Source organism: Schistocerca piceifrons, chromosome 2 (assembly GCF_021461385.2).
Source record: "Schistocerca piceifrons isolate TAMUIC-IGC-003096 chromosome 2, iqSchPice1.1, whole genome shotgun sequence".
NCBI lineage: Eukaryota > Metazoa > Arthropoda > Insecta > Orthoptera > Acrididae > Schistocerca > Schistocerca piceifrons.
The window spans coordinates 744,939,083-744,953,942 of record NC_060139.1 but is presented as its reverse complement, the minus strand read 5'-3'; the positions used below and the strand labels follow the sequence as shown (position 1 = coordinate 744,953,942).

At 39.6% G+C, this 14,860-nt stretch overlaps 1 protein-coding gene across 2 annotated transcripts in view; it reads left to right on the top strand.

The window, feature by feature from the left end:
* Positions 1–12,270, top strand: part of LOC124776392 (rhomboid-like protein 18) — a 63,050-nt gene extending 50,780 nt beyond the window's left edge. The window contains exons 7-8 of one of the 2 annotated variants that reach the window (XM_047251366.1): positions 11,005–11,116; positions 11,254–12,270. In XM_047251366.1, coding sequence (XP_047107322.1) covers positions 11,005–11,116; positions 11,254–11,393 — 252 coding nt within the window. In that variant the 3' untranslated portion in view covers positions 11,394–12,270. Of the gene's footprint in view, positions 1–11,001; positions 11,117–11,253 lie in introns of both variants that reach the window. The other variant, XM_047251365.1, reaches the window with a different exon arrangement.
* Positions 12,271–14,860: the final 2,590 nt, after the last annotated feature.

The window sequence follows — 14,860 nt, the reverse complement described above, 5'->3', positions numbered from 1 at the left end:
CAGTGGAAAATCCAGGATGGAATGTAATGTTACACTATGAAAAGGATACTTGCTACTCACCATATAGCGCAGATGCTGAATTGCAGATAGGCGCAACTACAAGACTGTCAGAAAGTGAGCTCTCAGACTAAGGGCCTTTATCGGAAATAGACTATACACACACACACACACACACACACACACACACACACACACACACACACACACACACACACACACACTCGAGAATAGTATCTGTTGGGGCCAGTTTGGGCCATTGACTGAAAGCTCACTTTCTGACGGTGTTTTAGTTCGGCCTATCTCTGATTCAGCATCTCTGCTATATGGTGAGTAGCAACTATTCATTTTATAAAAATGTTAGTATCCAATTATTAAGCATCACATTTACAAGTTTTGTTGCTTGCTGATCCGGAATTGCTATCATTGCCATGAACTGGGAAAAATGATCTATAATCATTAGAATTTGCTTGTTACCAGCTGCTGTTGTTTTGAAAGGTCCAAGAATATCTAAACCAAGCATTTCAAAATGCTTTGTCACTTCCTGTAACCTTTGCAGTGGGGTATGCATTGGTGACTTAAATTTGCTCTTGACGGGGATGGCACACAGTCTTTCACATATTAGTCAACATCTTGCTTTCTGGTTCTCCATGAAACTTTTCTGCTGCACTTCTGTCTGTTGTCCTTTGGCCTCCATGACTTGCCAACAAGTGGTCAAGAGCCTGTTGCAAAACTTTGTTTCTGAACAATGCAGGAACCACTATGCATGGTCCACACTTCGTACTTTATCACTGAAAACCGCTATGCTGTGACCTAAAAGCTTGTCCATCTATGTCTGTTGCTTGCACTTTCTGCCATTCTAACCAAGCTTTTGCCTAGTGCCTGCAGAGCTCCAATTTTTTTACTGAACGTGTCTGCGTGATTGTGTGTTTTGATAGGTTTATGCACTACCTCATAATTAAACTCACTTAATTTCAATGCCCACTGTTTTAATCCACAGGAAGGGCCTCTGTCACAGGAGCCACTTCCCAATGGAAGTATGATCAGTGACTACGTTTGTCCATACAAGTAACAGTGAAAGTAGGTAACACCATAAATAATGTCCGCCCCGGTAGCTGAGTGGTCAGCGCAATAGAATGTCAATCCGAAGGGCCTGGGTTTGATTCCTGGCTGGGTTGGAGATTTTCTCTGCTCGGACTGGGTGTTGTGTTCTCCTAATCATCATTATTTCATTTCCATCAATGTGCAAGTCACTGAAGTGGCGTCAAATCGAAAGACTTGCACCTGGCGAACTGCTGAATAGTTGTTCTGCTTTATTCAACTGTCCTAATGCATAAGCCACTGGGTGTTCCGTATTATCCCTGATTTGGCTCAAAACGCATCCCATTGCCCTATTGCTTGTATTGCAGAATAGGAAATACAAATACAGGCCTATATACTAAAGCACGCTTCTATTTCTCGAATGTGACTTGCCACACTACTGACCACTCAAATTTAGCTCCTTTTCTTAATAGATGTTTCAAAAGCTTGGCAATTCGTGCAAAATCTCTTATGAATTTCCTACAGTTATTAAAGAGACCAAAACAGATTTTAAGTGTTTTGTGGTCTGTGGTGGTACAAAGTCACGAACTGTTGATATTAAATGTAGAGGAGTCTTTATTTGTTCCTTGCTAATTATTTGTCCTATAAAGTTTACTTCTGTTTGAATGAAATGACTCTTACCTGCACTGAGAGTTAAGCATGCCACCGTATTCAAGGGGAGCCGGAACGATCCATCTCCTCCATGTTAATTTTAGCAAATAAAAGAAACATTTTTTCTAAAACCATTAAACATATTGCTCTGAAATTTGGACTACATGTTCAGTGAATATTTCTCTACAAAGTTATAATGCCACGTTAAGAAATATTTATTGGTTTGTGTTTTACAATTTTTTTAAACAGATGCTTATTTTTTCTCTAACATTTTGCACTTTTTCTTCTATAATGCTTGGATTATATAATATTTTTTTACAATAAAAATGAAGGAAAAGAAGTAAACAATATTGTGTATAAACTTCATTGATATACTGTTAGCAGTTTTTGAGAAAATATTCCTCAAAGATCAAAATTTTAAAGTTTTAGAAATGGCTTCCCAAGGTTTTTAATACATTCCTGCCCCATATGATGGATTATCAGCATCCTCTTCTTTTTCCAGTGTTACTTTCCTTTTCACTGGTCTTTTCTTCCATTTTGCTGCATATTGTAGGATTTTGTCTCTTCTTCCTGCACCTCTTAGTCTTTCTCCATCAGTTAGGCGCATTGTGGAAATGTCGTTGTCCTGGTTGGAAACCTAAACGTTTCAGCACATCACATTTGATAATGTTTCCTTCATTGTTTGTTGCCACTGCATCCTACACTCAAAAGTGCAATGTTTTTCTCTGGGAATCCTAATCCAAATTAAATTATTTACACTTTCATTTGGATTTTGTGTTTTCTCATGTAAACACTTTTCCAATAAACTGGCTGTGATAAATCTCATATGGGCTTAATTACATCAATTACAGGATTTGGCAAACTGTTTTTATGGGCATATTCCTTTCCTGATTGGTATTTACACCATGAGTCATCACCTGTGGGGCACAGTGCATGTTGTGGGTGCTCATTTGTTGATGCAGTATGAAAAAGTAATGTCCATACTGCTCTCCTCATATGCTCAATGCTTCTTGTATTTCTCTGCAATCTATCAATAGCTTCCTCTGTCAATCTTCCTCTTCCTCCAAGGGTCTGACATCACTAAGCTTCTGGGATCCTAATGTCTGCTTTAGTTTGCGCAAGTGAGCCCCCATGCACTTCTGCACATGTCCAATGGACTCCTGTTTTTTAATGTGAATTTCATTGCCATAAGGTTTGAGTTCCTCTACAGCTTTATATTCCTTAGAATCACCATCTCCTAGATAGTTAGTGTATCGTACATTATACCACTCCTGTTATCTGGAAAAAATTGCTTTCACTCCCTCTGCTTCCATTGCTCCACTCGTGCCATGAAAATTTGCTTCCCAACTTTCACTATGTTCGTCCTTGGTATTGCCGTTACATCTACAATGTTTTGAGATAATAGCAACATCAGTTACTTTGCAACAGTCTCCTGTGGTAGCTGTCACAACTCCATTTAGAGATTTATAACCTCTATGTTGCCATGATCCATCTAAAGCAACAGTTAAATCTCTACAATTCCCATTATCTGTTACAGCTTCTTCAACTGCTTTCTTCATTATTTCTTGAACAATATCTTAAACAGAAAATCCCACCAATTTATTATAAAATCCAAACTTGTTGGTGGTTTTGGCAAGTTCATAATTCCACGTAACATTGTCCCTGCAGCACTGCCCTTGCCAATGCAACGCAATCCATACACTTAGCAGCAATAAAAAACACACTTAGGATTCACTTAGAAGGGTGAAACTTGATTTGTTTTATTCAGAAAACTCCAAATAATTTTATAATGAAAGAAACCAAAAAATGTTAATTTTGTCATTTTCATCGTTCTGGCTCCCCTTAAAGACTTCTTCCAGTTGTTTCACATTTTTTCCATATTCTTTGCAAATACAGTTGTCATCAAGATACACCCTGCATTTCCTAGGCTTCAATCCATGAAGTGGTCCATCTGAGAGTCCCCAAAATGTAGCCTGTGCATTTTTTAGTCCACATGGCATACTGTGATAATGATGATGTCCACATGGTGTGGAAAAAGCTGTCTGGCTGGTCTTCTGGAACTGCTTCAAGCTGGTGGTAGCCACTCTTCAAATCCGTAGTCAAAAAAGTATTTGCGTTGATCCAGATTGTCGGCTGTCCCCATGACGTTTGCGATGGGATATGCATTGCTGACAGGTTCTGCATTGGTGAAACAAAAACTGCAACAGAGCCGATATTTTTTGGTACCATCCGATGACTTTTGGGCACATTGACCATGTTTGGACTCCAGGGACTATCACTGTCCCCAGTGATTCCATCAGCCAACTGGTGTTCAGTGAATTCCACCATTAGCAATTGTTAATTGCTTCCACCATTAGAGATTGTTAATTGCTTTGGAACCCTGTATGGCAGGCTGTTCCAGCTCGTCGGCTCCGTTGTGAGCTGCGGAGCGCTCCCTGCTCCAGGGAGCCGTGTCACTCGCTGTAATCAGTCAAGTGGGCCGGCATGTGGCACGGCTGGCTGAGGCAGGCGGCAAGGCAAGTGTTTCGATGTGCCAGCTGCACCTTACAAGATCGACATCATCATACTCTTAGCTGCTAAGACGTGGTGACATGCTACACCAGGAAATACGATGATCAGGAAATAAATAAGAAACAACTGTTTTACAAGAAATTGCATACTAACTTTATTGGGTCTCTGTAGCTTGACATTTTCTTTTCATTACAAGATCTGAAATATCAGGCGTCAAAGTGTTCGCAGAGTTAATGCGGAGGATGGCCTTCATTGTTGCATCCTGAAGAAATGATCGTTCCTTACTTTTTACTCTTTTCATTACTGAGAAAAGCTGCTCACAACAATACTTAGATCCAAACATGCACATGAGCTGAGCGGCATTGCTGTGAAGCTTGGGAAATGTTTTTTGCTGTAATGAACTATACCATCGTGACAAATCCAACGTGTTGTAGTACCTCTCTTTCAACAAAGTTGAATTTTGCAAATCAATTATCTCCAATTGAAGTGACGGTGACAAGTCATCGGGGGAAACTGAAAAGGGAGTGCTGAACACCTTAAGTTCCATTTCCAAACTAGAGAGGTCTCGGAATCGTGTTTCAAACGACATGAGGAGCTGCTTTAACTTTGCTTGGTAATCGCCGAAAGTAGTACCTTCAGGTAGTTCTAAAGAAGCAAGACGACTGAAGAACGTTAAATGTCCATTACTCATCTGCCTCTCAAATAAACGTAACTTTTCCATGAACACTTTGATCTGGTCGTGCATGTCAACGATTAGCCGCCCTTTGCCCTGCAGTGACAGATTTAAATTATTCAGATGCATAGTTATATCAGCTAGGAACGCCAGGTCTGATATCCATTTTATATCTTTCAGACAACACATTTCTTCCCCTTTCATTTCAAGAAAAAGGGATATTTCCTCACGAATGGCAAAGAAAACATCAGGAACTTTTCCCCGACTCAGCCAACGAACTGTACTGTGGTAAGGTATATCCCCATACTCCACTTTGATATCTTTCAGGAATCCTTTGAATTGGCGATGATTCATACCGTGACGCCGCACAAAATTCATACACTTCACGACATCTTTCATTACGCCACCTAGCTCTACTGTTTCAGCACACAGTGCCTCTTGGTGAATAAAACAATGAAGAGTCAAAATGTCTTTCCCGAATTCGTCCCTGAGTTTATTTTTTCAAACGAGAAGCAAAACCTTGGTGACGCCCGATCATTTGTGGTGCACCGTCTGTCGCTACAGAATGGAGCTTATCCCACGGCAAATTCATATTGTCCACTGATTCACAAACAGCTTCAAAAATGTCACGTCCTGTTGCGGTGTAATCGAGTGACACCACATCCAAGAGTTCTTCAGGTACTTGCAGCTCCATGTCGACACCACGCACAAAGACTGCAAGTTGAGCATGGTCCGATATGTCGGTGCTTTCGTCAAACGCTAGCGAAAATGCAACAAAGCTCTCCGCCTTTCTCCTGAGCTGTGTCTCTAAATCCGCTGCCATGTCCAGGATTCGACGAGACATTGTTTGCTTCGACAGGCAAACCCCTTCAGTTGCCTGCACCTCCATTGGAAACAAACATTCTACAACAGCTACCATGCACGATTTTACGAGTGGTCCCACCGAAAATGGCTTGCCACTTGTTGCAATGATGTGAGCGACCCTGTAGCTTGCTCGAAGTGCAGATTCAGTAGTGTTTTCTCCACTCTCATTCACCTGAAAATTATAAACGCATTACAGAACACGAACTATGTTGCATGTTTTGATACCCTCCGTATTACGAAACTGTTTTTGAACTTAAGTCTCCTGCTATGTCGTTCTTAAGCCTGGCTACCAGTTCTCTGCGTGCCACGCCTTCTACCTGATCGTAGTGCGCAGCGTGAAGACGTGTATAATGTCATTGTATATTGTACCTCTTTGCAGAATTGAATACTTTATGACATACAAGACACTGCGGACGACCATCCCTCTCAATGAATAGAAAGGTATCCTCCAGCAGAGGTACAGGGCTCCCGTGGCTAGTCATAGCTGTCATTGAACAAAGATTATTGCGTCAGTTGTGGCTGCATGCGGCCAGGGGGCAGTGATTTCGCTTTCCCCCTCCACGCGGGCTCCGAGCTGCCGCAGTGAGCGCTCCGACTGCCTGGAGCTCGGTTGGAACAGCCTGCTGTATGGTTTCTTATGCACTAGGGCATTGCATCCTCATAGTGTCCCATGCTTTGTAATCAGTGTTGCTGGTAACGGACCCACTACATTGAAGAAATCGAAGATCCTAAGCGGTAAAGCTTCCCCGTCTTCCCTATCTTTCCATTGCAAATGTTTATCACATAGTGCAGAATTGTTAATGATATGCTTGTGGCTGCACTTGTTACTCAGCCTGTCATTATATTCTTCTTCCAAGACACTCAAACTGGCAATCGTTTGGCCCATTGGTAGACTCGTCTTGTCCGTGCCAAAATAGTCTATATTTGCAGGAACCATAAATATTCCGTCTGTATGTGTAACTTGTTCTAAGCTCTTGCACATCGTACAGTGCGACTTACCTAACTCTTTTATTGACAGAATTATGTAATTGGATAGATAGAAAATCTACTCACCAATTGGTGGCAGAACATACACATAAGACTGTTGTAATTGGCAAGCTTTTGGAGCTAGTGGCTCCTCCTTCAGGCAGAAGGGCTGAAGAGGAAGGAAAAGGACTGAAGAGGTCTAGGAAAAGAGGTAGATTTTGGGAAAGTCAACCAGTACTGTGGATCAGTGGAGACTCACCATACAGAATGAGAAAGAAAGTAAGTCTCCCCTAACCTGCAGTTCTGGGTGACTGCTCCAGTGAAGTCTCACCATACATGATGAGAAGGAAAGTAAGTCTCCCCTAATCTGCGGCTCTGGGTGACTTCCCCAATATCTACCCCTTTTGCTAGACCTCTCCAGTCTTATTCCATCACCCTTCTTCCTTCCCCTTCAACCCTTATGCCTGAAGAAGGAGCCACTGGCTCCGAAAGCTTGCCAATTACAACAGTCTTTTATGTGTGTGTTCTGCCACCACTTGGTGAGTAGATTTTTTATCTGTCCAATTAAATAATTTTACCTATCTCTTTATTGCACATCAGTGGTTCTACCAATCACAACTCTGAACAATTTTCCTGTACCTGCTGATAGATTATCCTGCGAATTAACCTTTAGTGCACATGTACAGGTTTAGCTGGTACTGCCTATATGACAGGCACACCTTGGTACATTGTTTCACTAGCAGTCTTCTCCCCTAATGGAAACAAAGTTTCATAAAGTTCGAACATAGGCCGCAAAAGTTACACAGAGCCCTCACCAGCATGTAGTAATACCTCCATATGCTTCTTAAACTTTCCAGCCCCAATTCTAAAAGTGAGCAGCATTGTCCCAAAGGATTCTACCTCATTGTTACCCACTTCACGTAACCTATATCATGGAGGCTGAAGTTTCTTCCTATCTAAGTTGTCCATACAAATGATACTTAGGCACCTGTGTCGACCAAGAATTTATGTTCCTTATTCCCTACTGTGCCGATCAAGCAACAGTCTGCCTCTGCACTCATTCTTGCAGTGTACTGTTTTATTGGAAATGACCTTTGACAGTTAAGGCGCTCCCTTTTGCATTTGACTCAAGCTGCTTCTTATTGTAATTTATTGTTTTTGCAATCGCACAAATTATGTCCAACCTGACCGCATTCAACACCCTGTGGTTGACGACATTGCCTCTTCATGTGGCCTGCTGTCCACAGCTGTAGTGTTTAATGTCAAGAGGAGAAAATACCTTGGTCACTCTCTCTTTGGGTTGCAATCTGTTTCCTTAAACTATGTGGAAATGGTAGTGGAGGACAAATCCCTTGAATTCTTCATTCTTACCCTTCACAACATATGTGCTGAAATACCTCTTACAAACATGCCCATGGCCCTAATCTTTGCTTCCTGCAAGGGAACTATCAGTCTCAGATCCTAGCATTGCCTGCAGTCAGTGCTGCAGCCCCTTTGTAAGAGGATGCAGTCGCTGCGTCCCGCAGCCTGGTATGGTGTGGATGCGTCAGAGCCTCAGCACTCTGGAAGAGTGAAGCTGCACTTAGGCTCGTGCCCACATATTTGCATGCCCCTATTGTCGGTTGTTGAGATGGCGTGTAGGCAGAAGCCCTAGCAGCAACATGAAGGACAGCCCGAGTGATGGTCCCAGCATGCAGCTTGTAAGTGTGGTGCTTGTACTGCTCCCGCAGGGATGGTGACACAGCCTCCCAGCGTCTAAGTTGAACAGCTTGCAGGTGGGCAGATTGGTTCTTCATCCATGGAAGATCGTCCTGGCCCTCATCCTCAGTCAGCTTTTTGACTGGCAGGATTGTGACCTGCAGATCAGAAGTCCCCTCCACAGGTGGATGACTTTGGATTTGCAGAAGGGGACTCCAAGCTGGCAGCATTCACAAGAGCGTCTTGTGGTTTCATAGAGCTGGTCTTCCACTGCAGATGGGATGGCCTAACTCTGAGAATGAGCCTGAGGAGAGCGAAGACAGTGACTTGATCTCTTCCCCCCACACCCTCTCCCAATGCTCTTGTGACCAAATGTGCTCTCCTTTTCTGAACCTGACAGCACTCTCAGCTGGTCAAGTGTTTAAGTTCAGGTTTTCAGTGTGTTCCTTTATGTAATATTTGCACACTGAAGGTGTTCTTGTAACATCTCTGAGTGAAGTTACTACATTTAGCCACTTTGCAATAGCACATTCTCTCTGTTCCACACTGTTGTCAGAGTGCTGAATCTCTTGCTCTGGTCTTCTTTCTCACAAAATCTGATGACCTGAGTTCCCAGCTTGTTTGTACTTCAGCCCTCCCAAGTTGAAATTCGGCTACGACACCATTCCATTGCTGGCAGACACACACAATTTTGAAATGTCCGTGTGATTTGTAACGAAATTTTTATTTCTGCACCAACTATTCCATTGTGCAGCATTGTGTTGCAGGCAGAATTACTTCCTCCAAAATACTTTTGGGAAGTGTTCAACAAACCAGAACCAAAAATTTGGCATCATACACAGGATTCCGTTCTGCTGAGAAGTATGAAGTGCAGTAATTGAATTTTTCAGTCCAGTTTTGAGCCAGAAAACCTATTTACATCTTCATTGTGGAACTCATTGCCAACAGATGTTCATAATTCTGTCACGGTAACTCCAACTTTAGCCTTTGTCATTTTAATAAACAGAGTTGCAAAAGGTATAGTTTTGTGAAACTGGGAAAATCATTCTTAAAAACAGCAAAGTATTGATGACCTTGCAAATAATTTACTTTCATTGGTCCACAAACATCTGCATAAACTAATTCACCATGTTTAGTGGGATTCTACACTTTTCACCAAACTTGAGCCACTGATGTTTACCACCATATACACTCTCCTCACAAAAGCTGCTATCAATCAATGTCTTTACACCACAAGCCTTCAAAAACTGGTGCATGTAGCATTTATTGTGATGACTCATTTTATCACACAATCTTTGTATGATCAGTTTCAGGAACAACACAGGACTTTCCTTGACTAACAACCTTCGCAGCCAGACAATAAAGCTCGTTTCGACCACTGGATGCAGAAAAAGCAATTGCAATGTTGTTTTTGAAAAATAAAAATGACTTGCCATGCTTTTAATTATTTCATCTACTCTTTTTGTGCAGATTTCTTAACAGAAAATAAGTTAAAATATCCACCTGACAAAACCAATTATCTTCAAAATATTGCTCTGTCCATTGAAAACCTGTGCATAAATTCAACCCATGTCAAATCTTTCAGTTTGTACATCTTTGGCACTGTCCATGTTAGAGTTTTAAATGGCTGATACATGGTGTACAAATCAATTTGATACGTTGTGTTGTGTGATGTGATGCGTCCCACTATTGACAGTGTACCACTCACCACAGTCAAGTTTGTTTATTTATACAGAAAAAGTTGATGTATCTCACCATTAAAACTTGAAGTATTTATGCAGCTGCAATATCTTGAACTTCCTATTGATGTTGTGCAAGTGGACAACATAACACATACCTTTATTTTGCATATGCTGGGGCACTTGTTTGATCATGCCCCTTTTTCTTGCATAAAACTAACCAAGTCCACCATATAGTTTGTTGTTAAGTGACCTAATTTGTCATGTGAAAACCATTTTCTATCTTAATTTATCTTATAATGAGATTTTTTGATATATCTGCTTCAGATGTAGTTCGATTGCACCTTTCTTGCTGTTCGTTCATCTTTGACATCATTGCTGCAGCAACACTTTCATCATTACATTCCGTTATTCACAACTCATAATTTAAACACAAATAGCAAAATATTGTATTAGCTTACGCATTGCCATGTTCTTGCAACCATTTTGTGATTTTCTATGTGAGCTGTAATTAGAGCAAAAACAATTCTCCATTAACAAAGGAGTAAAAATAATTTTCACGTGATAATGTGCAAATGAAAAGCTGATCACTGGCACTGGCATATGACTGTTGTTAGTGTTATTTTCTATATAACAAATGTGTGGCAGATAGCCATGCCACATTTCATTTCACATATCGCCTAAAAATATTTATCATGTTTCTGTACTACTGAAATATCAGATTTTTTTATAAAACAATAGTAACAGTCTGTGCTTAGTATGTCAAGACATGCTTTAGCTTTTTTATGTTAGTTGTGCTTTATATCTAGGGTTATTACTGATTTTTAAGAATGAAGCTAAATGGATGATAAAAATTAGCTTTACATATTATAGTAAGTGTAAATATGCTGGTCATTATCAGTCGCATCCCTTTTTCTGTAGCAGGGTCAGGGCTTTGCTGAAACCTTGGTTGGACCTGACAACTATTGGCCTCAGGAAAATGGAACATTATTTGGAGGTTTCCTCAGAAATAGGCGACCAAATGCTGTACCTGAAGGTGAGTACATGTGTTTGCCTGTTATTATTTCATAGTAATGATTTTCTTATGGTTTTTTTGTAAACATTCAGTGGTTGAAGGTGTTTTTATGTTCAAAACACATTAAATTCTTATAACGACGATTGGTATCATTTCAGAGAACAGTGTTCAGCCGTCAGAAGAACAAGTCCAAACACTAGTTGAGATGGGATTTGAACGAACAAGAGTTCTGAGTGCTTTGCGAAGCGCGAACAATGACATCAACAGCGCAACAAATATTTTACTGCATGAATCGTAACATGTGTTTAGCAGTAAACAGGCCGGATGTGACTTGCTTCCAGAACCATTACTTGTCATCATCCATATAAGGTTTTAGATTGTTATTCACAAATTGAGCAGCAGTGAAAACTATTAATAAGTTAATTTATAGTTGTAATACTATCTTAAATGTTCTTGTTGCTCAACCATCAGTTGTCATATGATAATTGTCGTCTTGAAATGGTATAATGGTTGCAGAAATTTTTGTTTTTCTGTGCTCATTTACTCACATAAGTGACATCATTGAAAAGTAGAAATACATGCTGGAGGATTGAATGTTAGTATACTGCAAAAAATTTATTTTCAATTAAAACAAGAAATGGTCATCAGTAGAGTGAAGATATTCTGCTATTTATGTGAAGTGTTTTACATTGTGTTAAATGGCATCTAATATGTATGATGTATTTAATGCACTTATTTGTGAAATGAGAACAAGATTTATGTCTCAAAACTTTTAGGAAAGAACAGGGAGATGACAGTTTTTTTGTTCCTGTAAGTGGTACACACAGATACTTACATTTACTTTCTGTGTATTCTTTCCAATTTTTTATTTTGTGAGAAAAGTATTTTTTTTTCCAAGCCTGTGATAAACAGTAGATATATCTTTTAGTTTCAAATTTAGTTGATTACTAGAATCAATCTTTTTGATTAAATATCTGTGATCCGTCATTGAATGGTTGTACAGTATCTGTGGACATGTAAATCTTTGAAAGTGTGTGTGTGTGTGTGTGTGTGTGTGTGTGTGTGTGTATGTGCGCGCGCGCGCGCATGTGCGTGGATTTTATTACATAACAGCTGTAATTTATCTGTTTGTTGTTGAATCTGTAACTGTCTAAATAAAATATGTGTTTTATTAAGGTCTTATATTTTCCATTAAAGGGCACCCAAGACACCTATCTTAAGATCTTCAGTATACACTTATTGTGGAAATTTAAGTGCATTGATTTAAGCACCAACACAGTTTGTGAGAAATAGTAGGGCTATCTGGAAAGCAACAACCAATTTCAAGTTGACTGACTCATGCAATATGCCATTGTACTTAGAGTTGCAATAACAAGCAAGGCACATTGCTTATCGCTGGCCTAACTATAAGACAAGCAGGATGAATAACAAGTGTTTCCACATTATAGCTATGGTCCTATACTGAATTAAATCATAACTATTAACATAATGAAAATATGGAATTATCGAGAAAGCAAGGTGCTTAAACATGAAATCTTTTGGGGTGTGTGTGTGTGTGTGTGTGTGTGTGTGTGTGTGTGTGTGTGTTTTGAAATGTAACTAAACCAAACACCATTTTAGACTACAACACTTTATTTCACAACTCCCCTTTTACCGTCCTTGCACTTAAAAACACAAAATGTAGACATTCATACAAGAGAACATTCAGTTTGGACTCCTTGAAATAAATAATTTTCTTTTTAGTCACAATTTACATTTATTATATATCCCCACATCACTCCACACTCAGTGTGTATGTAACTCAATGTAACTTTCTGGAGTTCTTGGGAACACTTCATATTCTGCTCAGCTAGTAGTGGATTTATGGTTTTGGGTACACACATTCCTTATCAGGAAGAAAGAAGGGTAGCTTTAATCAATGAAACTGTTGATTAGTTTATGTTTAATCTTGGCAGTGAAGTACTTGGATAAATATTGAATCACTTCATAAGGACCTTCATATATAGCTGTGAGAGCCCAGGCTGTATCTTATCAATTCTAATAAACACATGACTTGTGTTTTCAAGATTCTTATGGATAAAAGGAATTTCTTTGGCCATACAGGAATACTCAGAAGAATTCATGTGATTCATTCTTTTCTTCAGTTAAATTATGAAAGCTGGAAGGCCAGTGTTTATTGATACATCAAGTTATTGGAAGTAGTTTCCCAGCAGTTTCGATGTAGTACCATATAGCATTTCTACTGTTGTAGACTTTCTTTCACTTCAGAAGGAACAAAGCAAGCCAAGTACTCTTCAATGTATGGTTAAACCTTCCAATTTTTCCATTAGTCTGTGGGGTGTGTGCACTATTTTTAGTCAGTTTACAGCCACAAATATTTGTAAGGCTCAGAATATACTAGATTGATACTGTTTTCCTTGCTCTGTTGCCATCTGCTGTGGTGTTCCAAATCTGACAATCAAAGAAATAAAGGCTGTTGCTACGGTCTTCGCTCCAGTGTTTCGAAGGGGGACAGGTTTTGTACAGGTGGTGAATCTATCGGTACAAATTAAACAGTAAATAAATCCATTGGAGTGTGGTAGAGGTCTCACTAGATCAACAGGTACCATGTGAAAACGTTCACTGACAATGGGGAATTTTCCAGTTAGTGGTTTAGTATACCTGGCAGTTTAGCTCTTCTGAGAGGCTGTATATGTCTTAATCCATTGTTGACTATCCTTCAGGTTTTGCAGGGCAAATCTGAATGATAGCTTTACTCAAGATATCACACTTGAATTAACAATGTTATAGTAATGCTTAAAAACTGTGGTCCTAAATTGTTTGGAAACATATGGAGAAATGGTTTCAGATGAGAAGTCACACGGAATTCTTAATTGATCAAGAGTACTTAACTCATTAAATTTCTGTGAAGTGCTGCAACTTGACTACATATGTTGAAGTTCTTCCTGTTTCTTTGGTGAAGTACCTATTTCATCATAGTCTATCATCTCTAAATCTTACAGCCTTGAAAAATCACCAGCCAGTGTATTTTCTGTGCCAGACACACTATGCAAATCACTTGTGAACTGAGAAATATACTGGAAACAATGGACGTGCAGTGGTGAAACCTTTTCATTCTTCTTTTTGAATGCATAAGTTATTGGCATATGATCTGTATAAAATTTTCTTCTGTCAGGTAGCTATTTGAACTATTTTATTGCTATTTAAATATCGAGAAGTTCTCCATCATTAGCTGAGTAGGTGTTATGGACGAGGGAAAAGTCTTCAGAAATAAACCAGTAGGCTTCCAAATTCCATCCTGTTTGTTTTAGGATTAGTCCTGCAGCTTTTCACACTGTACTTCACAAACAACTTCTAATCAAATTTCATGTCAATGGGCTATTTCCTCAGTTGTGCAACTAGATTCATGGTTCTGCGTCATAAAGGTCACAGGTCATAGTAATTGATGGAAAGTCATAGAGTAAGACAGAAGTAATATCTGGTGTTCTGCAAGGAAGTGTTATAGGTTCTCTGCTGTTCCTGATCTGTGTAAAGTCATAAACTATTTAGGAGACAATCTGAGTAGCACTCTTAGATTGTTTGCGGATGATGCTGTCATTTATTGTCTTGTAAAATCATCAGATGATCTGAAGATTGCAAAATGATTTAGTAATTATACTGTATCTGTGTGGCATGAAAAGTGGAAATTGACTCTAAATAATGAAAAGTGTGAACTAATCCATATTAGTACCAAAAGGAATCTCCTGTAGTGGTATCAGATGCCAA